This window comes from Alternaria hordeiaustralica (assembly GCF_023758085.1).
Source record: "Alternaria hordeiaustralica strain BMP 2776 chromosome Unknown scaffold_5, whole genome shotgun sequence".
Classification (NCBI taxonomy): domain Eukaryota; kingdom Fungi; phylum Ascomycota; class Dothideomycetes; order Pleosporales; family Pleosporaceae; genus Alternaria; species Alternaria hordeiaustralica.
In genome coordinates, this window is record NW_026056777.1 from 183,555 (window position 1) to 210,148 (window position 26,594).

Sequence of the window (26,594 nt, forward strand, 5' to 3'; positions counted from 1 at the left end):
CCAGTCAGCTTGATTCCTGTATCGAACTGACATCTCAAAAACTGTTGCTCTAGTACCAAACACGGCATATAGGTGTTCTTCAAACTCACGGCAGGCGACTCTGGTGACACGTTTTGTATCATGCAATAACCTCAGGTAACAACTAAACTCCAAACACAAGGCTCTGAGGCCTGGATATTCTCACGCGATCCACGCCCAGTACAGTTCTACTCTTTCCTCCGACTTCCCGGTCATTTCTGCCACCAGTCAATCGTCTCCATATTCCCTTTATCGTCCATTTGGTCCTCGCTCCCTTCTTCTCGTTCCCCGAATACCCACCCATCTCCTTTTGTCTTTTCAAGAATAGCGACTGGTAGAATTCCGATTTCATCATCTCTTGCATCCTCATCATACTAGCCACGCTCCCTCTCCTCTCTGAGATATCCTTCACAACATCGTATACGGAAACCCTTCTCTTCCCCATCGTACAAGGAGGCGGTGAGCGTGGAAGCAAGAAGCGCGGGGATAGATCTGGAGAGGCTGAAAGAAGAAACGTCGCCTTGGTTGGCGAAGGGGTGGGTGTACGGAGAAATGTGACTGCCATTGGCGACATTGGACTGTCAAAGATTGATAGAGGGGATGCCGGAAGGAGAGGTGCTGCCTTTGGGAAAAGGTGTTGCCGCTCTACTGGGGACTTGGGCGGAGCGAGGAATGGGTTCACTGGTGAGCTCGGCGAGACTTCTGAGCGGTCAGACGCCAAAGGTGACGGCGTGTCCGGGTCCCAGTAGGATAAGGGAGGCACGGGAGGGATTTCACGGTTGGCGTTGACCAATGCAGACATTGATGGATAGGTTGCGCGTCGTGGTGTAGGGGGACGGATGGCGCGCCATGGAGCTGGACATTTCGTAGAGATGTTCAGGGAGATTGGGCGGGGACGGGTTTGCTGCATAGCGAGCAGTTGGTCTCAGGCAGAGGGCAACAGTAGGAGGTGGAGATATCGAACCTCGACTTGGCAGATCATTCATTTGACTGGCCGAATTGCTACAACAACGAGACTTGATATACTTCATCCATCTCACACCGAATCGCGGCATTGGCCACTGTTCAGAGACAATATGATTTCTCCGTGGTAACAGACTGAGACTCAAGCTGAGCACCTACAATGACAACCTGCATGTCTTTCTGATTCACGTTGTCCAATGATTCAGACTCTGGGCCAAGTTCACAAGAAAGCCTTTGCGCGGTTGATAAGCCTCAAGCATGGCACCGAAAGCAGCTAGGCCATCCCCAGTCGCCGAGGCATAGTGTACAGGGATATCATAGCGTTCCAAGGTTGTGGTGGTCTCGCTGAACGATCGACCTACCCGTGTCCAGGCCCGTGACTATCGAGCCACACCGGTGGGCGACAACTGCAGGTACGGGCACTGAACCATGATTCCCAGAGAGGAAGGAAGAGCCTAAGGAATGGAGTACGTATCCATTGGACCGGTACCGCTGTGCGTCTGTATTGTTTGCGTGGCACGGAGACAAGGGTGAGTATTGAACGTGCGTGTAGCAGGCACAACCCATGGGGTTGCCCTTAACCAGGCCTGACAAACAAAGTGTTAATCAGGTGGATCTGAGCTTGTGAAGAGGCACACTGGACACATGCCTTCGCCTCTCATTGCCAGATTCTGCACAGCTCTTGCGGAGGGGCATGCCACTCATGGCTTGCCCTTGATAGACGTTACAAAAACCGAGGAGACGTGCTGATCTGAACCATCAAGCACATGTCGTGAGACGTCAGGAGACTTGACAGCGTAGAAGTTTCGAAAGAGACGGTCGTGACCCATAGTGTGGAGAAGATGGCCGAACGGATGAGTCAGCAGCCTCCGAGCACGATGAAGAAATGACGTCTCGCCAACGTTGAGCGCATTCGCAAAATCCTCCGGATCAAGAGCTGCAACAAACTGAGTTGTTGTAAGACACAAAGCGCAGGGCAAACTCAATCCGGCGACGACAGTGCAGGACGCTTCTCCGCAATCGCCAAGGCCCGCAATCTGCAGCTACTGACATCTATCGAAGCGGAAAGTTGGCGGTACGATTGCGACCTCACGACGCAGCCCCACGGTTGTCCACGACACGTCCACGATGCTCACACGAAGTGCACTGTGCCCCGCGAGGGCCTTTGCCAGCCGCTTCCCACCCGCGATACTGGCGCCCGCATCCACCGCCGCCGCGACTTCCTTCTCCACATGCACACGACCCAGCAAGCTCCCACAACAACAGCGCAGCAGCCCGAGCACCGCCTCTCGCGCCACCTTTCCCACCAGGCTGATAGTACGCCATGCATCGACCGCGCCCGCACAGCCCGTGGCCAACAACTCGCCCGGCGCACAACCCCAACTCACATGGAACGCCTTCTTCGCCCTACGCCGCACGCGCCGGAGAATTGGCCAGGCCTGCTCGGGAGTCGGCGCCGTGGGCGTGACGTACTTTGGTCTCACCACCATGATCAACAATGGCTATGACGCGACCCTCTCCGCCCAACTCGGCGGCTTTGATCCCTTCATGCTCATGGGACTGAGCACCTTGGGCATGATGGCTGTGGGATGGCTCATTGGGCCTATTTTCGGCAACCAGGTCTTCAATCTGGCTTACAGGGGTGTGCTGGGCGAATTCACGCGGGTAAGTTACGTCTGGAGAGTGATGAGATGGCGGATACTGACGGTAGTGTGTATAGAAGGATTCGGCCTTCTTCAACCGCATCAAGCGTCACCGCGTCGACCCTACTGCCTCTTCGCTAGCGAACCCCCCACCGGACTACTACGGCGAGAAGATTGGTAGCGTGGCTGGATACAGACGGTGGTTGAAGGACCAGCGTGCCTTCAACCTCAAGACTGGCAGATACCGGGCGACCAAGGCTTTGTAGGGTGTTTCGAACGGCCGCGGGCTGCAGATTATACAGCTCGAGTATCCAACGTCCAACGTCGAGCCACATACGCATCCGGTGCAACGATACCCGGAGTACAGGAAAGAGCAGGTGGGAATGGGGCATGGTCTTGGGATTATGTGAGTGGCAGATGTTAGGAGTATACGAGCGAGCAGTTAGTAGGTGGCACGCTTTTCTGTTTCTTACCATGTATCAAAATATCCGAGCGACGATTCCCCCATCGCACCCTCGCATCTCAACCCACTATGTGTTTTCATATGTTCCACCAGAGAAACGAACTCCAGACATGCATGTATGTATATGTACATTCCACCTACCAGATGAATCGCATCTCCATCTTACGAACCCAGGAAAAGGAAAGCACTACAACCTCGCCCTCCTCCCCACCCCCTCCAGCACTCCCACAACCCCATCTCTAACCTCCCTCACAACCTCCCCAGCCCCCTTCACCTCCCTAACCAACCCAACCCCACTCCCCGCATACGCCGTCATCCTACCCCCACTCTCCCTCCACCCCTCATCCCCCTTCCCCATCTCCTCACGATACAACCGCGTATTCTCCTCCTGACTCATCCCCTTCTCCACAGCATCCACATAGCTCTGCGTGATAATACCACGCGCATTATGCGTCTCCGCCCAGTTCGTGCCGCGCAGGGAATCGTAGACTTTAGTGCGCACGGTGCTTTGTCCGCCGTCGGTGGTGCGTAGGATAGCAGAGCGGTAACCGCTGCTGATGGCTGCTTCGGGGGTGGCGAGGAGACGCGTCCCCAAGACGCAGCCTGAGGCGCCGAGAGTGAGGGATGCGGTGAAGGTGCGGGATTCAGATATGCCGCCTGCGGCTAGGAGGATGGGTTTGGCACATTGGGTTCGGTGATGGAGGGTGTCGATGGCGTCGTTGACTTCAGGGAGGAGGGTGACGATACTTGCGCCTTGGACGAGACCATGGCCTCCCGCGTCTGTGCCTTGGACGACGAGGACGTCTGGGCCGATTTGTTGGACTACCTCCACAGCATCTTTTACACTGCCTACCTGAACCCAGATCTTCGTTGCGGGAGAGGCGGTTCTACTTGCTTCTGCCCAGTGCACGAGGGATGCTGTGGATGAAGGCGCGAAGAACCATACTGCTGCTGGACGGTGTTGCGCGATGATGGGAATGGCCGTTTCGAGATCTGCGCCCCAGTTTATGAAGCCGATGCCGATGGGAAGTGTTTCGTTTTTCGTTGGTAGTGCGGCGGGTGTGTTTTGTAAGAGTGATTTTGCGTGCTGCATGTGGGATTCTAGATCTGAGACGTCTGTTCCTGCGCCTATGAAGCCGATTCCTCCTGCGTGGGTTGGTTAGGATGATGTTGGAGTATCAATGCGTGTTGTGAAGTATGAGATGAGATGGAGGGGCTTGACCAAGCAGTTATCCACTACAGAAACCTAAAGGAGAATTGATGTGATGGTCTCTTCTTCAACTTACCGGCTTTCGATACTTCAACAGCCATGTCCGCTAGAGCGATCAAGCGCATCGGCGCGCCTACCACCAGCGGCGTCTGAATCCATGGGTAATCCTCTTTCAATCTTTGCATGTCGTCCATCACCAAATCTTCTCTTCTAATGCCAATCTTTACTCGTCTTGAATGGTGTTTAGTCTAGTTCTCGGACAGCTCTGTGGAAACTAGGTGTGAGTAAGTAGTGCTGGTAAATGCTGGGTTTCCAACTCTTTTGTACCACTCCGGTACACCGCAAAATGAATCTCTTTCAAATCCGAGGTATGTGAAAAGGTGCAACGTGATGACCCCAGTCGGATGCGTGACTGGGAAAGATGACGCGCTCCAGTTTTAGAGGTTCCGGTAGACCTACCGGAAGGCTACGACATCTCCTCGGCTATACAACATCGACCTGGTCGGCCTTATCCGGCATGGAACTTCTGCAACACGTCCACCAAATTCATGTGAATGTATGTTACTGTTATGTTCGATTCTCATTACATCTTTCCCTCCTAGATACCCAAAAGTATTAACTAATATACTAATCCCAAAGTCTATGTTGGCATGGAACGGAACCCAGAACCTCATGCGCGCTCATGCTCGTAGAAAGCAGGATAACCGCCTGTATCTACATGCACCCATCATTAAAAATGCAAAGCTTCATAGAGCAGTGAAGGAGTATGAAGTCCTCTACAACTCCTTCTCTCTCTTCTCCCACTCTACAACACCGGGAGCCAACGGCCTGGAAAACAAACTCGAATAGTCGGTGTTGACAATGTCCTTGCTGCCACCGACGTTCCTGAGTTTGAACTCGCGCACAAACGCCACGAGAATGGTCTGCAGTTGGAGGTAGGCAAATTGCTCGCCGATGCATCGGTGCCTTCCAGCGCCAAAGGGCAGGTAGGGAGAGTTTGTTCCCTTGGACACAACGCCCCAGCCGTAGTCAATCTTCTCCTGGTCGGCGTCGTCACGTTCCTCGTCGTATTGTTGGTGCTCGGCGTCCCAACGGTGAGGGTCCCAGACGGAGGGGTTGACAAAGTGGGTGTCGAGCTGAGCGGAGAAACCAGGCGAGGACATAAGCGTGTGGGAGGTGGGTACAACATAGTTCGTTCCGTCGACGACAAGAGGTTGCTTGACCTTGCGCATGATAGAGTGGATCGGGGCGTGGATACGGAGGGTCTCCTTGACGACTTGAGTGTGGAGGGGCAGCTTCTGGAGGTCTTCGTAGGTTAGCGGTGGGAGGTCCTCACCAAGAGCCGACTTCTGCTCAGCAAGGAGCTCTTCGACCAGGTGGGGATTTTGTGCCAATCGGAGTATGATCCAGGAGATGGTCGAAGAGGACGAATGTTGACCAGCCATGAGCAGCGCAATCATAATTCCGGCAATCTCGTGCTCGGGAACTGGTGTGCCGTCCTTGTACTTGCAGTCCATAAGATGCCAGATCATGTCGGGAGAGTCCTTCTTAACCTCGCCCGATCTCCTCTTGCGAACAACCTCAGAGTATAGCTTGATCATCGTCTCACGCGCGTTGTCGCGTGCGCGGTTGTGGGGAAGCGGGGCCCAAGACAGCATGAAGTTGATGGGTGAGAAGCCCATGTCGAGGTCGTGGTATAGCTCAGCGAACTTGGAGTCGAACGAGTTGCGGATTTCCTGGCCCTGGAGCGAACGCGAGGCGGTGTAGATGGTGAGTTCGGCCATGACCTTGGGGACGTCGAAAGTGCCCTTCTGTCCCTTGAAAGCCTTGTGGCGCTTGACGAAATCTTCGCATTCCTGTGTGATGAGGGTAACGTAGGAGCGGAGGGCGTCTTGGGTGAGACCGAACTTGACGAACTGTCTTCGCGTTAGCTATGGATCGAGTATGAGACTGGGTGGTGCGCACCTTTTTCTGCTCCATGAGCTTCGAGTTGGGGCAGTCGTACACGACATCCTTGCCAAAGACCGGTGTGCAGAGCGGGGAGTAGATCTCCTCGGCGTTGACGTCCTTGATCTTTCCGTTGAGGATGAAGTTGTTGCCGGTGGTGTCGAGGCACACAGTCATCTTGCGGCCGAGGAGGATAAAGGTGAATACATTGCCATACTACTTCCAGTCAGTCATGTCCAGCCCTGCCATTGCATCTCCTACACACCTTCTTCTGGTTGGCAAAGAAGAACGCATACGGGTCCATGCCATATGTGACGGTACTGCCAATCACGGGCAGCCAGTGGAACACGAGAGGCGGCTCATTGGGCTTCTTGAGCAGCAGCTGCTTCAAGACATTGAGAACGACGGCGAGCAGGATAAAGGAGGCGAAGCCGGCGGCGACGAGGACGGGGAGCGACGAGGTGGAGGTGAAGTTGCCCAAGGGGCCGGCGACATTGGCGAGGAGACCCATACTGCGCGACAAGAAGCAACAACAGAAGTCAAGGGCGTGAGGGAGGGCGTTGTTGACGGGGACGCGCCTCAATAAATTTCCCACGGTTTGAGGCTCGCGCAGGGGCCAGGCTATCCAATCATACTATAGCCGTACAGGGCGCCATCTGAGTGGATGAGTGGGCTGGCGGGCGGTGGGCGGTGTCCAGAGCTTGGCAGGGACCGGCTTGCGGATCCTAGCGCACCCGTTCAAAGGAGACACGATGGCACCACTGACAGGCCATCCAAACCAAAGACCTTCTCATCGTACATCGTGTCATGTCATTGGTCTGAGGGATACATCACCTTATCCACAACCCGAAGCAGGCAGCATCGTAGTGTTAAATTCCATCCTTACTACCTACGCTATGCTCTATTATTTGACTGCGCAGTACGTGTAGTTATCCCTAGCTTATCCCGTTACGGCTCTTGTTCCATCAGGTGTATAAGCATTACTGCGCTCTGGTTTCGTTGTTGATGTTATTCCGGTTTGCCTCCAACACGGCGTCGGCATAGCTGCAGCACATGGACTCCAGCCACATACTGTTAAATTTGGACTCTTGAACATGCGAGGCAGCAGCGGGCTGTGTGACAAGTTCATGCTTTTGCTCTCCTTAGCGCCGTTTCTCGTAGGTTGGTAGGCTGTTAAAGGCTGAAGAATGGATGCACATAGATGGGCGCAGCCGGTTGAAGGGAGGCGTGGGGTCCACGGCTGGTAGACGCATGTCAGCAGTGGCGATGTCTCAGCCTTCTCTTTACCTTTAGATAAATCCATCATAGCCCTGGCAGCACTCTCTTCATTCTTAGATAACTACAACCGTTCCGTTTGATCCAGAAGTCGCTTCCACCGGATTTCGTGGTTATGAACTTCCGCAACGGCCTTCGAAGCGTCCGTACCGCCTTCCGAGATCTCAAGCGAGACCTTAAATCGACACAATGGCTGCGAGGATTAGGGTGGTTCTTTGGGTTCATCTGGGTTTTCGTCCTCTTAGCCAGTCTGTTATTAGTCGCTATCGGAGCGGTGTCGCTGTTTCGTTCTGATCTCAAGGCTTGTCAAGCGGACGGCAGTTTTCGTCTAGATCCAAGGACTTACAGCATGTGGTCCTCATCTGGCTTTTTCCAAATTACATTAGGCGGAGGACATCTGACGTTTGCAGAAGCAAAAGCTATTGATATCATATGGGACGTTGTGAGCTGGCCGCAGTTCGAAGGCACGGAATTTGATACTGACAAATGATAGGCTGTGGGCCGTGGAGGTCAACTGTTGTTGGCAATTGTATCGTGGCGCGAATTCGCAAGGTATCTAACGATATGCATGGAAGACAAACCTGTCACCTACCGGCTATTTCGGACGATATTTATCGAGAATGATGCTTCAATAATATCGACATGCCGGACTGTCAAGAGTTTCATTCGGCAACGCAGACTACGTTCCAAAACCGCCATGGTTTTCATGGTTGCCACCATGTTATTTATCCTGGCTTTTCCAACGCTCATGAGCGCTATGAGTGGCTACGACTCCAACGTTGTATCTCGTGTCCAAGATGGCGATAATAACCTTGTCCCTTTCGACAAGTATGTGCGGGTCCTCTATGTCATTCACGATGGCTGGAGAGTCGGCGAAGAGGGCGAACACTGGATCAGGGACGCAGCAACTTCATGTGAGCATATTGTTCCCTTCCGTCTCCGTCCAAGAAGGATCAGTCAATGACCGAGACATGTAGATGATCCCGTGCTGAGCCCAGACGTATTCTGCACTTCTCTCGAGCCGTCGAGTTCCGACAGCTCTACGTGCAACTTAGTAGCAAATGTCTCTCAATGTAAGACGGTGCGTGATCTATATGGTGTACCTACTCAGCAGCCACAGATGTAAGAGAATATGGGCTCGGCGGAACCCGGAACGAAACATCGCAATTTGGGGACACGCCCATACAATCACCTGTCCTCAACATCTCTGCGTACAAAAGCGAAGTTGAAGACTTCGGAGGTCAAGACTCTCTTGACCGGCTAGACATAACTTGGATGAGGGAGAACAAAACCTTTGATCGAACCTACATGGAGCTAAACGGAAAGTGCCAGAACACGGGAGTAGGTCGTCATTAAGCTGTGAAGTTGTTGTCACATCACACTAAACATCTATTTCAGGACTATAAATGGGGATTTTCGCTTTTGCAGCTCATGATCAGCCTCATCCTCCTGCTCGCATGGACCGTAGGAATCTACATCATGTGGATCTATACACATTTCACGATTTCGTCAATCAACGGCCAATACGAAGAGGTATCTGGAGAACATCGCGCAGTCCTTAAGTTGGCAGCAGCTATGAGGATCGAGCTCGATGTGGAGGACACTGATCTTTCACTGCTCACCGAGAAGCAAATCAAAGAAAGGGTTGACAACGAGATACAAGGCGGCACAGTCTTGCATGCCTATCCTGACTCCAGGCTGACGGCCCATAGTATTCGGAAAGGCCTCAAAACTTGGTTTAAGAAGGATAAATGGTGGTTCTTGGCTATGTTGGGTACAAGTCTAGTTTGCTCGATCGGATCGATGTACGATGGGAACTCCTTCTTCTACTGGCTTTCTGGAGTTTGCGTTGGCCAATTCTGGGCTTTCTGCATAGGTACCACTGTGGGCAGTCGACTTCTTATTATCCTACTTCACAGCCTTGTGGCTGGACTTATTTTGGGCACTCTGGCCATTGTGGCAGCATTGCTATACAGGTAGGGTCATGGTGCAAAATGTCATCTTTACTACGCTATGCTCTGTAAAATGACTACCTAGGTGGGCCGCAGTACGTGTACTGGCCCCTAGCCCACTATTTTACACTTCTGCCTGTGCTGCCGTAGAACTCCATGACCCGTTAACCCTCAGAATACGCCAGACGCTCCGCTCGAAAGAAATACCACTCCATTTCAGTTCACCTGACCTTTGCTCTGTGCGGATGCAAGGCTTTGGTCAGTTGCATAGCGGGAACCATCCTCCTCTTCCGAGTACAGAGTCTGATCGCCTTTGCCGCCCATCTCGACGAACTCGTTAGGATTCCGCTCATCGGCAGGCCTTACCTCTGCAGCACCGTGGGTCTTGCCGTTCATCTTTGTACTGTTCTCAACTCCATTCTTTGCGTAAACCTTGACGGGCTCTTGGCCTTCAGCGGCGTTGATGACACGAGTGACCTTAACATCGTTAATGCTACTAAGCATAGTGCGCTCCCGTTGTATCTTGCGCTTGGAGAAATCGAGCTTGGATATTGCCCCCGTAAGACCGTCTGTGCTGTCGGTGACGCTTATTTTGTCTTGCGTAGTCCACGGGTGCTGCAGGCATTCATCAATCGATATACGTTTCTCGACATCGACTGTGAGCATCTTGTCGATGAGATCCAGCGCAGGGTCGCCAACGGAATCCCAGTACGGTGACGGATAGTCGAAGCGGCCCATTTTGATCTGTTGCGATAGTGTGTATGGGTTGTCCTCACTGTACAGCTCGTCTGAGAAGGGAGGAAACCCACACAGGCAGATGTACAGTACGACGCCCAATGACCAAACGTCTACAGCTCTGGTGTAGCGGCGGTGGTTGGAATTTTCCAGAATTTCGGGCGCAACGTCTGGAAAAATTAGCATACTGTTGTACTTTGAAATAGGACAACATACATGACGGAGTTCCACACAGTGTTGTTGTGAAAGATTCTTCACCGATAATTTTGGCAAGACCAAAATCAGCCAGTTTGATCGACAGATCCTTATCTGTGAGCAAGATGTTCTCGGGCTTGATATCTCTGTGTACAATGTTGCGCTCATGCTGTTATGTGTTAGCGTTGAACCAGAAGGATATCTGGGGACTTACCAGGTACTTAACCGACTGGAATAATTGTACGAACACCTTGCGTGCCTCCGTCTCGGTCAACTTCTGTTTCATGACGATCCAGTTGAACAGCTCGCCCTCAGTCGCGAGCTCGAGCACTAGGTAGACACCATCATCCTCATCAAATGTGTCCTTGAGACACAGCAGCGCCGGATGGCTAACGCTCATCAACACGGCAATCTCTTGCTGCAGCCCCTCGACCTTGGACTTCTCGCCAGGACCAGAACGCTTCTCGAACTTCTTCACTGCGTACCGTACGCCAGTCGCTTTCTCTGCGCAGAGGTATACTGAAGCAAAATGACCCTTGCCTAACTGCTCCTGCATGGTGTATTGTTGTCGGAACCGGTGGGTGTTGCGCTTCAACGGGTATCTGAAGACATAGCGGGCTTGGTCCAAGATGGCAATCTCGTCACCTTCGCGCAATTCGCGTCGCTTGTTCCGCCCAACGAAGATGTCGTTGACAAATGTTCCGTTTCCAGACAAGTCTTCGAGTACAGCGACAACATCGCCGCCCTTCTTCTCTGTGAACAGCAGACAGTGCCGGTTTGAGACGGTGGGTGAACTGAGGACTCGATCTGCAACGTGTCAGACAAGCGCTCTTTCGCAGGGACTATTACCGCGACTTACCGCACTCTCTGTGGCGACCGATGAGGTAGCCACCTGCTGGTACACCGCGCTCCTGCTTCTCCCTCTCGTACCTATCCTCCTGCTTTTTGTACTCTTCTTTGCTTACCCGCTCTGTTCCTTCGGTCTGGCCAACGAGTCCCTGCGGAACGGGACAGGCCTGTCGCCGGCGCAGTACTAGCACGTCTTTGTCCCGGCCATCCATAGGCACCAGGTAGCCCCAGACCTCTTCTTCCTCTTCATCTTCTACGGCGTACGTCCGGCTGTCGGGCGGGTAGACGAACTGGGAGAAGGGCTGGGTGTCGGATGGGGGCGACGAGAGACCACCGCGTGCCTGGCTTGGCTTGCTGGGCGGGGGGCTCTGTGTGCCTTCTTTGTAGCCTTCCGAAGCATCTCCGGTGGATTCCTTGTGGGTTACAGGAGACGGCAACGGTCCCTGCTTAAGACGGCCGTTGGGAGGCGGCGACAGGCGCGAGTGGCGAGTGCGCTTTGGTTCGGCCTCTTCGCCCTGCGAGTACTACAGCAATTGAAGCGTCAGCGCCCGCTCGCAGTCACATACTTGGCAGTACAACGGCTACCTACGCGGTTTCGCTTGAGCTGGCTTTTCTCAGTCTGGGCCGGCATCTTGACAACAAGGGCGAGTAGTGGAGTCGAGACGGAGACGGCGACGGAGACGGGGTCAATGCTGGCGCGGGTATGGCTGTCTAGATAGGCAGCATAGTGTTGCGAACGATGGAAACGAATAGTAAGGGCGGGCGAGTCTGGGCCGCTAAGCTGGACTGAGATTGAACGTCCGTAGGCCCTCGAGCCTTGGACGATGTTGCAGGCAGCCAAGCCTGGAGCCGGGGAAGTCGCGTCGCACCCCTGCCGATTTGCGCGTGGCGAGCCCGGAGTGACGCACCGGGCCACCCTATGGGCTGCCCACTTTGTCGGCTTGCAACCTGCGTCAACTGCCATCCATAGACTGTATCGAGTCACCCTATGACAGCTTCCTCATTTGCATTACTCAGCCCGAACGAAACCACGCACAAGCATGCTTTCAGGTTTTCCTCTCCTCGATGCAATTGAGTTTGAGCAGGCCTGCGATGCGCTGCAGCGATGCTTTCAGCTGCGAGGTAGCGCGCAGCACGAGTGGCTTTCCGTGGAGAAGAGGCACCGAAATGGGTCCGTATATCTCAACATTACCACCCATCTGCCGCTCTGCGCAGATCGACCTGCGGTGCATGATCGGGACGCTATCGAAGAGGAGGAAGTAGTAGACGACGACGAGGTGGGTGATGCCAGGGCCCTGATCTGCCGACACGAGCTCAATTCAGGTAGGAAGCTCTTCACGACGCCGTAGCACCCCAGCCAGTTGTAGACTACGATATTGTCCTATCGGATGTCTATCGCGTGCCCGTCTTGTACATCAGCATTTGTGACCCTGAGCACCGGTATCCGCCGACAATGACTACGTTGTACGAGCACTTGGTCCCGCCACAGTTCAAAGCGCAGACAGAGAATGTTGGTGTCATTGGAGGCATTACCGTTACTGTGAGAAATGTGATCTCATGTATTAAATTCAACTAACCATCGCAGGAGCACCCACTCACCAATAGACCCGTGTTCTTCATCCATCCATGTCAGACGGCTGATGTGATGGAGGCCAGTGTCGAGAGCGTCATAACAGCAGATAAGTACCTGACCATATGGATAGGGGCCATGGGAAAGGCCATTGGTCTGAATATGCCGTTACAACTAGCAATACCAAACGATACTTGATATTGACATGCTTGATTTACAATTCGTGTCACAGTATAATACAACTACAACCGCATCCGTACACTTGCCTTCTCTAGCTCGCCAATGTTGCCCATACCCGCCAGGCTCCACTTCTCCGCCACGAAGCCCTCATTGACTTGGTGTCGTAGCATCCCGCTTTCGGCGTAATACTCCATGATCGATCGCGCCTCTTCCTTGGTCAGCCCGCCGACATTGATAATGTCAAGCTCCTTGGAGCCGCTGTGGAGATCCTTGAGAGCCTCCATGACGCGCACGTCTACGCTCTTGTAAGGGTTCCATTCTGGCAGTTTGTCTGCAGACTTCTGACGGGCTTCGGCTGCTTCGATGCAGTGGTCCATCGCTGGTGACGTAGGGGCGTTTGATCGTGATGTTGCGCCGAGCACCACGCCGCCGTTGGGTAGTTTCCTTTGGCCTGAAAGGTGATCGACGAAGTGGCGTACAAGAGTCAGATCGTGAGCGTGAATTGGCTTTACTTCTGCAGACATGTACTCGGAGTGGCGCATGATATGCGACAGACCATCGAGCGCAAGCAGAATTTGTGGACGGCCGGGCAGAGATAGTTCATTCCATAACGCAACAAAGACTGGCCATGATGCCTCGGGGTTGGCCATACCAAGCGCCGCCAGCTCTTTCAGTGTAGCACCCGCAGGTAGCGGCAGAGGCAGTTCAGGCTGCGTGCTCAGTTTTGTGGCAGCAAGGAATGCTCCGTTGGACAAGAGGATTTGCTGGAGAAGATTTGCCGTGTACGTATCTTGAGTATATTGCATCGGTTCTGAGTTGGGAAGAGGCGCATAGTCTGTATGCGCGTTGACGAGGGTCTGGGCTGAGAGTTGTCAGTGGCATGTTTCTGTCTCGAAACCACAGTCCATACCTTCTGGGATGTTGATCACAAACCAGTCCCGTAGAAAACCCATAGTAAGGCCTTGAAGTACCAATGTGCTCTTCCCGCTCATTCTTTGTCCGCACAGTATCCGTCTTATCGTCTTCTTGGAGCTCTCGGCCTCGTTGAACAGCCTCGCGAGTTCAATCGCCTCCTTCCTCATCAACACGGCTGGTCGGCGGAACAGACCCCATCCCTGGCTTGTTTTGAATGCCTCGACGGCTCGCAGCGCATCCACTACAGTCTCTTGCGGTAGTCCCATGACCTTGCCCTCATTCTGTTCGCTGAGAACATTGTCCTTGGTGAGGTCCCGCAGCGAAGATACTTCGAGTGCGTTGTCGTTACTCAGAACGATGCGCTTCCGCTGGGCTTTGCGCTCTCCTTGGGCGGGCCGCTTGCCCGAGTCACCTCCCGATGCTCCTCTGCCCTTCTTCGTGTTCAGAGACTTGACACCCTTCTTGGGGGCGGCGGTCATGCCCTTCTTCTTGGGTCCTGTCACGGCGTAGCGGGCGGACGACGTGGAAAAGCAGGCTATCTGGGGGCGCAGCACGCGCGGTGCAATGCATCCATGGGCGGCGGCATCAAGCGACAGCTGCGAGAAGCTCCGGAGACATGTGGAAGGCGGCATGACGGGTTCTGGCCCTCCGCAATGGGCGAATTGGCGATGCTAGAAACGAATTCTGTGATGGTCGCAGCCTCGGGAGTCCGCCGCTCGTGCACGGACTCGAAATTTATTCTGAACTTTTGGCAGCAGGCGCGCAAAGTGAAATTCTACCAAAACCACTCGACCCTCGCAAAATGTCAGACACCGAAATGGACGGCGGCGTCGCGCTCGGTGGCACTTCGCCCACGCATTCCCAGCTCGCCGACGAAATCAACGGAGGCGCCATGGACGTCAAGTCCAACGGCGCACCTTCCGTCGCAGACTCGACCGTCTCCAGCCGACTGTACGTCGCATGCTTGCTTTGTCCTCTACCACACCGTTGCTGACTCAACAAAGGCCCGTCACGGTGAACAAGCCCACGCCCTTCACTTTTGACCTGGGCAACCTGCTCGCAAACGACCCCAACCCCGTCCCCGCCGGCGCCGACGAAGCCACCCTCGCTGCCACTGCCCGCGATGCCGCTCAAGCCCTCATCAACCAGCTCCTCTCGACCTGCGAAATCAAGTCAAACTCAGAGGGCGTCCACCTCGTGCTCCCCGCGCCGACAACACCCCTCCCCCGCGAGAAGCCTATTCCCGAAGCCAAGGAGCCCACCAAGTGGGACAAGTTTGCTGCGAAGAAGGGCATCAAGAACACGAAGCGCGACACCAAGCTGGCTTACGACGAAGCCACGGGCGACTGGGTACCCAAGTGGGGTTACAAGGGCAAGAACAAGGCGGGCGAGAACGACTGGCTGGTCGAGGTTGACGAGAAGAAGGAAGCCAAGACCGGTGAGGCTCACGACCAGAGGGCGGATAATCGGAAAGACCGGAAGGAGAGGATGCGCCGCAACGAGAGGAAGGAACGCGCGAACAGCGTCAAGTCTCGAAAGGTTGGTGCGTGAGCTGGAGCACTTGACCTTTACCTGAGAGAGGCCAATTTATAAAACGACATGCATTGGGCGGCGTTAATCTTACGGCATGTATTCGACTTACGGGCGCAGGGCTAAAAGCTTGCGAACTTGCACTTTATTGATTCTTTCCGAGGCTGTAACATCGTCTCCCAGATACCATGAGTAACCACGCCGTCGAATATACCATTTCTGCACTTTATCCAGCTACGCATTTACCGTTTAAGTGAATTTGAGACGGAAGATTGGACGCTTACTTCAACAAGCTAAGGCTCGAAAGTCTTGACAGTACTATGTCTATTGCGACATGACTAGAGTCCGTTTTGCTGTTCTGCCCAAGCCCCAACCCTACATTTTAAAGAGTATATAAGAAATCCGGCCGCTGGTCCCCCATCTCCTCAATCTCTTTTTCACTCTTACCCTCAATCCAGTGGTCCCGCGCCCCCTGTCTCCTCTTCTTGTTCTCCCACGCAAGCAGAAATCGGGTCACAATGCTCCCGCCAAGCAGCCACAACGTCAGATACGCCAGAACCACACCATGTCCCAGGAAATAGCGCGGCTTATCCCTGCTGCGGTAGATGTTCGACGAAACGACGCCATTGATGTTGCCCCAGCCTATCACAAAGCCAAGGGTGACGCCACGCTTGTACACGCCCTCGACGTTGTTGGCGGCCCAGGATATAGTATTCGCTATCGTTGCTGGTGGAGCATGTTAGAACCAAGCGATCCATGCTGCTACACGAGTTCACTTACGATAGATACCCACAGCTCCCAAGAACGTGCCTGCGTACTGAACATTCGGACTGGCAGATCCGAGCAGCATGGCAAAGCCCACGATGCCAAAGAGCGAGACTCCCATATTGCAGTAACCCCTCTGTTGCGTGCGATCGGCGATATAACCCACGACTACCGTCACCACAGCTGCAACTGCATACGGTGGCACGGAAAGCAGGTTTGCTGTCGTAGATTTATAGCCCAACCCAGCTATGATGGTGGGCAGGAAGAGACTGAAGGCATAGAGCGAACCGTCTGCGCCCATGTAGATGATACTGAACATGAGCGTCTTCCAGTCCTTTAAGGATTGCCAAAAGTACTTGGTCTGGAACTCTTCGTGCGCAGCTGAGGCCTGCTTATCGGCGCGTAGACGGCGGAGAACACGCGCTCGGTCGTCAGGAGAGAGAAATGTGGCTTCGGCGGGGAAGTCGTGGACCATCCAGTAACTTGCTATTCCTACGAAGATGGTGGCGAGACCTTCAAGGATCTGGGGTTATTGTCAGCAACATGGTCACAGGTAAGAGGAAGCGTTCAAGTTGCACTTACAAAGATCCACGCCCAGCCTGGCTTTCCTCCTACGCCTCCCATCTGCGCAATTCCAGCGGCGAGTAGGCCACCAAAACTACCAGCTAGAGCGGCAGCCGAAAAGAAGATTGCAGCTCGGATGCCGAACTCGGAACGTTTGTACCAGCAACTCAGGTAGTAGTTTACTCCAGGGAATAGTCCTGCCTCAGCACATCCCAACCACCACCGCTATGCATCGTCAGCCAAATTACCCTTGATACTGGATCACCAACCGCAAAAGACTCACCGCAGTCATAAGACCAGCATAATTATGCACCAACCCCATACACGTCATACAAATCCCCCACCAGATCATGATAAGTGGCAAGAAGATACTCGGGCGTAACTTCTTCAACAGCACATTGGTCAGCGGCTCAAAGACGGAGTAGCTGACGAAGAAGATGGTTAGACTGGCATTGTACTGGCCGTCAGTCATGTTGAGATCTTCTTGCAAGCCATCGACTTTGGCGTTGCCGATGTTCGTGCGGTCTAGGAAGGAGATCAAGTAGAGGAAGGAGAGCCATGGAATTAGTCGGAAGTCGAGTTTGCGGAGGAGGGCTTTGTCCTGTGGGGTGGGGTGTTAGTATGTATATGGCAAGGAGCTGAGATGTGACTTACATGCGCAGCGCGTTCTTCTTCGCTGAGACCGGCGTCGGGATCAGGTAGGTTCTCGATTGTGTGGACATGTTTTGCCGTTTCAACATGCTCCTCGCCGATAGTCTTCTCTTCCTCGCTCGACCTATCGATTGGCCGCTCTACTCCAGAGGCCATGTTGTCGACGTAGAGACAGGATGTGAGCTAGTAGCTGGGCAAGATGTCAAGCCTCAAACAAGCCTCTTAATGAATTCCAGTGCCCAGAGCGCAGGAAATGGTTCGCGCAGGAACGTCAAGCAACAAATCGCGGTCCGAAAGAATCACAAGTCAGTAATCTCAACCATGGAACTGGGAACTTGCTTGTCCGGAATTACCCCTCGATCAGCGAGCGAGACGCTGTCCCTTAAGAACGTCACCAACTGTCGAACCACTGGAGAAAGCGGGCTGGGGTATCATCAGCCCGAGGCTATTGAGCCGCCTATCATCTAGTCCACTCATGATGATCTTATTCCGATGACGGCAGGGACTGGTGTGCATTTCTCCAGGATCCAATCCCCACCATCCACTCCCTAGCGCTTGCCGATCCCTGGCTTCACCACCAGAGAAGCTTCTCCCGCGGAGAGTCGGGGTTCAGAAGTAGGAGCGAAGTGCCGTTCATGTGAGTATCAGACTGACTATTTGATGATGCCGAAACTTTGTTTTTATCTCCTCAACGTTAACTCGTGTCCTGAAATCTGTTCGTGTTCATAGCGGTAATGTGCTGTGGTTGTGACGAAGAGGCTCGTGTCGCATGTGGCCCACTATTCACATCCCCCGCTAGTGGCTGTCTAGAAGATACGATACAGCGTCAACAGAACGTATTTGATGCCGCCTCATCCTTTGAAGCAAACGATGTGCACGTTCGTTTCAGATCTCAACGGCGTAGCATTGTCGATGCCGAGCATTGAGGCGTTGCATGCCGAGCATACAAGCGTGAAGGGCGTTGCAATGTGTGCGGGGGTCAAGATGCGGGGGACGGCTAAGCTTCCACACAAGCTTGCGCTTGTGACGTTGCTTGCTTAGACATCACCAAGTGCTTATCTGCTAGCGATACGGATATAATCGTGCGGAGTTAAACACTTCCCGGGACTGTAAGTCATAAAATGTACAGCTTCTTAATCCTTTAGGCGAGAGAAACTCGTCAGTTCCCATGGAAGAGAGACGTGGACGGATGCGCTAGAGCAGGATTTGATACCCGTTCATTCGGTGTTTCCTGCCGGACTTCCCTACTGCGGTAGTGCCGAAATCGCCAAATGCTTCAGCATGGAGCCACCACGATAGTATCCACACAGCGTCTCGTGACCAACAATGTGGATATACCGTAAATTGTTCATGATCGTTTTCCAAGGCATGCGCCCGCGTTATCATCCGGTCTGTGTGTAGCCGCGATTTCAGAAGCCTGTTTCTCACAAGTATCTTGAGCCAGCGCTCCACTCGATGCGGGCCCGCTCGGGTTGATTTTAGCCTCCACATACTCATTCCCTTCTTTCCTTTCAGGTATGAGGCCAAATAGCCCAGATCGCTTTCTTACGATGGCTAAAATGACCGCGACGATGACATTGAGCCCTGTGAACGCCAGCATAATTTGGAACTGCCTATTGTCTGGCATGGTGGTGCTAATCAGCATGTATGTCTCGTATAGCTATATTGCCAGGGAATTGAAACTTACAGCTGTTACCAAAGACAACACCAACACGATCCCTCGCCGCATCCGGTAAGTGCGCAATCAACGATGTCGAACTTTGCATTTGCCTGATTTCCTCGCGACTCAAAAAACTGGACAACCCTGTGTTCAAGTGCTCGCGATGGATTGCAGAGCAGATGGCGACGGCGACACATCCGCCAAGCGTCCGCACCATGTTGAGCGCTCCGGTACCGACAGCGATGTCCTTTCCTGGAATTGAGGTAGCGACAAGCACGAAATATGGCGGACTTGCAAGACCCAAAGCAAGACCAGTAATAATTTCGTAACCGTACAGTCCAGGCCACAGGTGGGAGTAGGTCGGCAAACTACTAAGAAGTCCAATACCAACGCATACGATCGTGGTCGAGCCAATCAAAATAATCTCAACTGGTGCCTTCTTTACTGCTAGTCCAGACGCCATAGCACCAATCGGAGTCACAACGGTAGCAGGAAGCAGAAGGATACCGGCACGCTCCGCGCTTGTGAAATTCACTCCCTGAAAGCGTTGTGGCAGCTGGACGAAGACAACGTAAAAGGCGAATCCTAAGAGAAATTGACTTCTGTCCCGCTGTTAGCGGAGTCCGACTACAGTGTTCCAAACTTACAACAGAGTCAACGCCATGGGTGCATTCCGAAGAAATTGTACGGGAAAGATGGGGGCTTTCTGCGTTCTGGACGATATCCAATACTCATACAACCCAAAGAGTACTAGGAGAGCGACTCCAGCTGCCAGTGGTCCAATGATAATACCACTGCCCCAGGCATGCGACACACCGGCTTCCTGAAGGGCGTAGATGAGAGGTATAGGCCAGCAGACAGACAATATGCCACCATAGATGTCCAAATGGCGTATGCGTTGCAGATTCGTTCTACCGTCGTCGAATGCAGGCATCGAGAAAAACAGCATTGCCATTGCGACACCGATTATGGGGCCACTAATGCTAGTCAGCTCGCACATCTCAATAGCCGGCACCTTGCATACTTCATGAAGAATATCCATCTCCAAGTTGTCCGATCAGCGATGATGCCACCGAGTAGAGGTCCTAGCAGGTTTGCCAAAGCGAATACCGAGCTTACGATCCCAGAGTAGAAGCCAATCTTCTCAGGGACAATCATCTTCATGATGGCGACGAATGTCAAGCTGTAGAGGCCAGATCCTCCAATGCCTTGGAAGGCGCGGAACACGATTAGTTGAGTCATCGTCTGCGCTCCACCACAAGCCATGGAGAAGATGAGGAATATTGACGCGCAGAGTAGAAGGAGAGTCTTGAGGCCCCAGATGTCGCACAACTTTGCTGTGATCATCAAGAACGCTGTGTCGTTAGTCCGGTGATGAAGCTGCGATGGATAAGTCTTACAATTATAGGTCAGTAGATACGCGGTAATCAGCCATGCTGCCTGCTCAAGAGCACCGAAATCGCTTGAGATTTTGATGAGCGCGGTCGTGACGATGGTAGTATCTAAGGCAGATAAGAAGAGACAAAGCCACAGTCCAGCAATAATGACGTGTAATCGACGTGAGCTGATGTTCGGTACGATTGGCACGGCGGAGGGTGTGATGTCGCCCGTAACCCGGCTACTGCCATCATCAACCATGATGTTGTTGAGGTTGGAGACACTTGTCCGCCCTGCGTCTTACTATTAATTACCAGCCACGTTCGGGGCGCAATCACATGTGCGAAGGATGAAGCCCCTGCAGCAGATACAGGGCTCGCACGGATTGAGGTCAGCTGTAGAAGGCTGCATCCGTCCCAATGGAATGCATGCTTCTAGGCTGCAGCGGGGTAAGAACCGCAGACTCGAGAGCTGCTGCATTGCGATGCGCCAGACTGCAGAAGGTCCGCATGCCTTTGACAACCTTGGAAGTAGGACGTCCTGTCCCTATGCTGCGGTCCTTGCGTGTCCAAAGCGCGTTCGCTTGGGGTAACGCGTGGAGGAGAAGCCGCTCTTCCGGATTTTCTCCCCTTCAATACGGCACTTTCAAGGATCTCTGCATCGCTTTCCATCTCACAAATGTATGCCATCATGATGATGCTCAACCGAAAAGCATGGGGATTGGTACTGGGTGAGTATGGTAATGTTGGATATATACACCGCATGCATGCAGGCATCGATGCGGCTTACAGCCACTGGAAGCCGTGACGAGCGGACGCGAGAGCTGGAAACCCCCTATTTTCTTATACCCCCTTTAGTCGTCTTCAGCGATTTCCTTTAGTCGCAGCGCTTTCTTTTGAACGTAAAGTGCAGGTAACGACTGTTGGTTGGTGTTCGTGGTTTCAAGCCCGCCACGCGAAACTCGCGCGCGCCTGCAGCTGTGACGTCAAACGCCGATGGGACGCGACTTCCATCCTAGCAGTACCGCGCTCTCACTTCCTTAGGTGCATTGCCCGCGTCCACATCTTCAACGACACTCCACTGTCCTGCTCATGTAGCGCGGAAAATGCCAATTTCATTCTCTTCTACTTTCCTTTATCGCAATGACCTCAATCTCGTTTGAAGCTGCTCTCAAGCTGCCCGACAACGACGCGTCAAATTTACGTCTCTACAAGCTCGTCTCTGCACGCGACTTCAGCAGCTCGAGTCTTTCTTCAGTCGCGCAGGACTATCTGAGTAGTTTCTGCGACCCTGGTCTTTCTATAATCCGGCGGCGATGGATCGGCATCGCGCTCGCAGGCATGCTGGAAATGCCGGCGGTGGCCACACACATCGGGGCATCGACTAAGCGTCTACGCAACCTGGGAGCCATCATCCTAAGCGGAACTGAACACGAGCAGATCAAAATTATTGCTGGAATTATCATACGGCAGGCACTGGAACAAGGGATCGAGTATAGCAGGTTCTGGTCCACGGAAAAAGTCAGACACAGCGCGCCTAATTTTCCGCTCGAGGCCGATGCGGAATGGATGCAGAACTTCCAGGAATATCTCGACATTTTGAGCGACCTGTCACTCGCGAGACCAACCGGTGAGCCCTCTGTCATGTACCTAGTCTCATTATTCGCGACAGATGGGTTCAAATGGCGGGAGTCAAGCGCTACGTTCCCTATCGCGCTCGTCGAGGCTGGAGTGCTGACCATCATCGCGCCCGATGAGCACCTGAAAAACTGCCAGTTTGTAGACGTACCAGTCGAGCACATTCTGAACACGCGATCAGAACCGTCGAAATTACACAACTCACAGGCTCAGCTTACAGAGCATGAACCATGGGATCTCGTCATGACACTCACATCCGAACCCTGGAGCTACCGTCTTGATTCCACGCAACGCATTGCGACTGACCTATCGCTAATGTTCAAGCATTCGGGCGACGCATTAGAGTGGGAGAGTTGTATCAAAGCCCATCAGAAAGAACGTGAGCCTCGTTTGAGAGTGTCTCGAAACTTGCCTGTCGATGCGAGCTCGCCTTCGATCCGACAGTCAAACGCAAGAAGATCGCTTCGAAGTGGCTCCAAGACGCTTCGGAAGGAGCGCGTCACCTCTAAGAAACTTACCGCAGACAGTAGCGGTTCGACAGCCCTGCAACTCCCGTCACAGCATCCATCGTCGACATCGAAACGCACGTACGGCAAGGGAAAGCTACCCCGTGTATCTCAGGCCACCAAACAAAATATCTTCAAAAAGGTCAACTCGGAAGACGAAGCTCTCGATGTGCTTATAGAAAGCAAGAGAAATGTCCGCAATACTTCTTCGGACACATCGGGTGTTGCTTCATCTCCCCGAAGAAATTTACGAAGCTCAAAGGCTGCCTCGGACAAGGAGCCAGTCAAGACTAAGACTAAGGCACGCACATTGCATAACAAGAATGGAGCAGACGACGACGAAGATTTTATACCAAGTCAGACGAGGCCGAAAACAAGGACAAATCCCAAACGCAAAGCAACACCAGGTCCCATGGCCGATGATAACCCGAGAAAGAGATCCCGTAAAGAGCCGAACAAAGGTCCGAAGTCGACTGTGACCGGCGCAAAACAACAGGCGAAAACTCTTCCGCTGGCGAAACCATCAAAACCTCCATCATCCGTCCCTTCGTCACGACACACCTTGATCGGAGGACTTCTGGGTCTCCAAAGACCTGCCAAGATCTCCGAGAGCCCGTTCAAGAAGCCAACATTGCCTGCCAGGGTCGCTCAAACACCGTCAACTCCTACCAAACCGAGCAGAAAGCCTGTGGGAGTACCCGTGCGGCCTCAAACCCCTGTGGAAGCCCGGAGATGTTCTGGAGATGATGCTTTGCACTACATGGCATCGTCACCGCCTGTGGCTGATGAGGCCGAAGAGAATGATGAGTGGCATCATGCAGTTGCTGTCGAGGCCGCAATGCTCTCCAGCAACAGCAAACCTACCCCCGCGTCACCAAATGCAGAATCAACAGCGATCTCTGGTCACGCTGATTGTGAGGATATAGCCTCGGAGAAGAAGACAGGAGATTGGCAGACCGCGAAAAGCGACCCCTTTGGCCGACGATCTGCTGGGAAGAAGGCCACATCGTTCATACGCCGACTGACTGGAGAAGGTTCATTGAACGAGGACGCAGCCCCTAAGATTGACGTTTCAAACCAGCGGCCTTTGCTAGTCGCCGGTTCTAGCGCAACTGAAGCCTTACCTTCAATTGCAGCGAGTCGACCATTCCTACAAAAGACGCTTTCGGGTGGGAAAGAGGCGACTCTTACAGAAGGAGATACGAACAAGGCGCACCCAAATCCCAAAGTTGCGAGCCCTTATACGGGCACAACAGATCATCAGACACAAGAGTCGAGAGATCAAGGAGGAGTGCAACAAAAAGACGACACAAAGAGACATAACGAGCAGGCTGGCACACATCCAAAACCCACAGCGCTATCCGAAGAGAAGACAACGACCCGAAAGGTACCCGGAGATGCGGCAGGAAACGAGACGACTGTACCCACCTTGCTTTTCAACTCGCGGTTCATCGATACTACTCAGCCAACTGTTCAGGCCGACCAAGAAGCCACTGAAAGTACAAGGAACTTGCTCGAAGAGACTCGGCAGATCGTGGATCAACCGCAACAACTCAACGAAGGGATCAGGCAATTGAACGATGGCGGGCCTATCGAGCAGGCGTATCACGAGGACAATACTCTGATCGGTGGCGGTGAAAACAACCAGGAAGCTGACAATGACTTCTTCGACGCTTCGCCAATACACCTCCAATCCTCCCCGCCACACCTAGGCTCTTCTAGTAGCCATAGCTCAACCTCTGCCGTACGCGAGCCATTAACGGACCCACCTCTACCAACATCGCAAGCAGAAGAGATAGATTGGGAGGCGAGTCTGCAGCCGCATCAGCGCGATCTTCATGAACTGATGATAAGGACTTCCAAGCGGGTTATGCAGCACATTGTCGGCAGCGAGACTAGTGTAGACGATATCGCTGAGATGTACGCGCAGGATGGCGAGCATGTACTGAGCACCCTGATCAAGCGACACGATACCGACTACGAGGATGTCTTCCAGGGTATGGAGAGCACAAAGGGAAAACTCCGGAAAGAGCTGCAGCGCGCCGCCAAGCAGATGGCGAAGGATAGAGAAAGGGTTGATGCAATTGCTTGATGCTTATGGAATCCACGATGTAAAATTACGGAAGCGGCCAACGTTTAATGGAGGGATGTACCATGCAGGACATGAAAATATATGATAGTAGAGAAGCCTTTTCACGAGCAGTACGAACACATTACAGTATAGCACAAGATTATAATGACCATGTATTAGCAGTTACCAGCACTACATATGCATACCATATTTTGCTCCACGCAGTGGTCAAGGGCTCCTTCAAGCAGTACAAGACGCGCCATCATGCGTCGAACTCTCACGAGAGTTGCGCTGTGAATTCTGTTCCTTACTCTTCCCCGTCTCAACAATGTGTCTCATAGAGATGCCACCCCACGGCAGACCCGAGAGCACCTGTCTTGCATCAATCTTCTCTGGTTCAGGCGATGCATATGCGCTTCCAGCTTGTCGCTGATTCTCAACGTCTCGGTCCGTCTCCTCTTTCTGCTCTTTTACTTTGTCGCCTGGTTCATGTCAGAGTAGATCGGATAGCTATTACAACTGGTGCTACGAACGAAATCTTCTTTGGGCGAGTTTGTTTTGTATTTTGCGTCTTTCGTTGGGGTCTTTGATGTCGGACCAGTCATTTGGTCCGGCTTCTGGAGAATCGTCGCCAGGTACGACGGATTCGCTTTTCGAGGTGGCCTGTTGAGGGCTGGGTTGTTGGTCTCGAGACATGCTTCTAGGGATGAAGTCGCAGTGGGATTAACGAGTCTGGCGAGATGATCTTTATTGACGCGGTGCCTTCTTGAGATAGTTTCTGGAGCGGAAGAGACAGTGTTGATGGAAATTTTGCGTTGGAGTGGTCGCGACCCGCAGTTGTTACATGTAGTCAAGACGGGGGTCTTGTAGAGGATGATGGGCGGGCTGGAGACGTGCTTGTTGCTGGGAAGTAGCGTATGGGCCTAGAATTATAGCACAGGAACTTCATTTCCATCTGTTAGGCTGTTTCATAGTCAGCATCTCTATAGTTACGTGATTTTCGGGGATCCGTCTCTCAGCCGCAAGACGTAATGCTTGAGGAAGGAGCGCGTTGAATGATCCACCGCACCAGCATACTCAAGCCAAGCCGATGAGAAGTGGTGGCCTCGAAGCAGTGGAGTCTTTCATTAAAATGATGACGCTGATATGAAGGGTTCATGTGCAAAAGGGCGCGGCTGAAGTTTCGAAAAGCACCGAAGAGGGTCGCTCATGATGTTCGGTAAGTAGCTGCGCAAAGCTAACCAGTTTTGACGCTTGTCATCTTGCATTTTCTCGGCCCGCCAGTTATAATGGAGCCTTGAACATTCAATTAGTGTACAAAAGGTTCTAGGTAGAGATACACAGGAGCAAGAAACTTCAACTACTCTTAGGCCATCGTCAGCACGCTGCAGCAAATGCCATTGGAGACTGCCATTCGCGTACCTGTACATAGCATTACGCAATTTCCAGATGACGTTAGACTTGATACTATCCAGGACCTACCAAGTCGCAGCGGGCGCGGGATGACCGAGCCGTTGTAGCCTTGCCGTTGGGCTGAGGTATCAATAACGCTCTGGCGGGTGGGCTTGCACCAATAGCGCATGTACTATTAGGCTACCTTCTTGACATTACACTCCAGCTCTTGATCCAGAGGCTCACCGGTAATCCTTTTCGTGGGGATAGCCAATGAGACAAGAGCGTTGTTGACCGTACTGTACAGGCCAGCTTGATATACGAGATGTGCCTTGATATTAACCTTGGGACAGAAGGCATTAGTCAATGAGTCATGTTAGAGTGGGGCATCATGAGAACAACGACAGAGTTGCCAGAGAAGCGAAGACTTCATCCCGTCGGTCAGTGATCTAGAAACCGGAGGGGATGAATCGCCACGGTTAGAGATGGAGCAAGCAGTAGTAGTCCATGGGTGCTGTGAACAGAG

The 26,594-nt window shown here is 53.0% G+C and overlaps 9 protein-coding genes across 9 annotated transcripts; 3 read left to right on the forward strand and 6 right to left on the reverse strand.

Annotated features, from left to right (window-relative positions):
• Nucleotides 1-2,109: 2,109 nt before the first annotated feature.
• On the forward strand, nucleotides 2,110-2,890 carry J4E84_003409 (uncharacterized protein; the record flags this gene model as incomplete). Its single annotated transcript, XM_049386021.1, has 2 exons — nucleotides 2,110-2,646; nucleotides 2,702-2,890. 2 exons carry the CDS (start codon nucleotides 2,110-2,112, stop codon nucleotides 2,888-2,890), a joined length of 726 nt encoding a protein of 241 aa, XP_049245870.1.
• Nucleotides 2,891-3,274: 384 nt separating this feature from the next.
• J4E84_003410 (uncharacterized protein) lies at nucleotides 3,275-4,482 on the reverse strand (the record flags this gene model as incomplete). Its single annotated transcript, XM_049386022.1, has 2 exons — nucleotides 3,275-4,233; nucleotides 4,374-4,482. The coding sequence occupies 2 exons, from the start codon at nucleotides 4,480-4,482 to the stop codon at nucleotides 3,275-3,277; spliced, it is 1,068 nt and encodes a 355-aa protein (XP_049245871.1).
• Nucleotides 4,483-5,073: 591 nt separating this feature from the next.
• On the reverse strand, nucleotides 5,074-6,755 carry CYP51B (Sterol 14-alpha demethylase; the record flags this gene model as incomplete). Its single annotated transcript, XM_049386023.1, has 3 exons — nucleotides 5,074-6,213; nucleotides 6,263-6,460; nucleotides 6,510-6,755. 3 exons carry the CDS (start codon nucleotides 6,753-6,755, stop codon nucleotides 5,074-5,076), a joined length of 1,584 nt encoding a protein of 527 aa, XP_049245872.1.
• Nucleotides 6,756-9,687: 2,932 nt separating this feature from the next.
• Nucleotides 9,688-11,881, reverse strand: J4E84_003412 (uncharacterized protein; the record flags this gene model as incomplete). The annotated part of the gene is made up of 5 exons (XM_049386024.1): nucleotides 9,688-10,376; nucleotides 10,423-10,570; nucleotides 10,616-11,208; nucleotides 11,261-11,774; nucleotides 11,840-11,881. 5 exons carry the CDS (start codon nucleotides 11,879-11,881, stop codon nucleotides 9,688-9,690), a joined length of 1,986 nt encoding a protein of 661 aa, XP_049245873.1.
• A 1,181-nt stretch (nucleotides 11,882-13,062) lies between these two features.
• Nucleotides 13,063-14,547, reverse strand: J4E84_003413 (uncharacterized protein; the record flags this gene model as incomplete). The annotated part of the gene is made up of 2 exons (XM_049386025.1): nucleotides 13,063-13,862; nucleotides 13,911-14,547. 2 exons carry the CDS (start codon nucleotides 14,545-14,547, stop codon nucleotides 13,063-13,065), a joined length of 1,437 nt encoding a protein of 478 aa, XP_049245874.1.
• Nucleotides 14,548-14,717: 170 nt separating this feature from the next.
• Nucleotides 14,718-15,466, forward strand: J4E84_003414 (uncharacterized protein; the record flags this gene model as incomplete). The annotated part of the gene is made up of 2 exons (XM_049386026.1): nucleotides 14,718-14,866; nucleotides 14,920-15,466. 2 exons carry the CDS (start codon nucleotides 14,718-14,720, stop codon nucleotides 15,464-15,466), a joined length of 696 nt encoding a protein of 231 aa, XP_049245875.1.
• Nucleotides 15,467-15,827: 361 nt separating this feature from the next.
• Nucleotides 15,828-17,581, reverse strand: J4E84_003415 (uncharacterized protein; the record flags this gene model as incomplete). The annotated part of the gene is made up of 5 exons (XM_049386027.1): nucleotides 15,828-16,171; nucleotides 16,226-16,733; nucleotides 16,793-16,999; nucleotides 17,058-17,375; nucleotides 17,429-17,581. 5 exons carry the CDS (start codon nucleotides 17,579-17,581, stop codon nucleotides 15,828-15,830), a joined length of 1,530 nt encoding a protein of 509 aa, XP_049245876.1.
• Nucleotides 17,582-18,773: 1,192 nt separating this feature from the next.
• J4E84_003416 (uncharacterized protein) lies at nucleotides 18,774-20,723 on the reverse strand (the record flags this gene model as incomplete). Its single annotated transcript, XM_049386028.1, has 5 exons — nucleotides 18,774-19,045; nucleotides 19,113-19,687; nucleotides 19,733-20,062; nucleotides 20,110-20,440; nucleotides 20,486-20,723. 5 exons carry the CDS (start codon nucleotides 20,721-20,723, stop codon nucleotides 18,774-18,776), a joined length of 1,746 nt encoding a protein of 581 aa, XP_049245877.1.
• An 881-nt stretch (nucleotides 20,724-21,604) lies between these two features.
• On the forward strand, nucleotides 21,605-24,697 carry J4E84_003417 (uncharacterized protein; the record flags this gene model as incomplete). The annotated part of the gene is made up of 1 exon (XM_049386029.1): nucleotides 21,605-24,697. The coding sequence occupies one exon, from the start codon at nucleotides 21,605-21,607 to the stop codon at nucleotides 24,695-24,697; it is 3,093 nt and encodes a 1,030-aa protein (XP_049245878.1).
• Nucleotides 24,698-26,594: the final 1,897 nt, after the last annotated feature.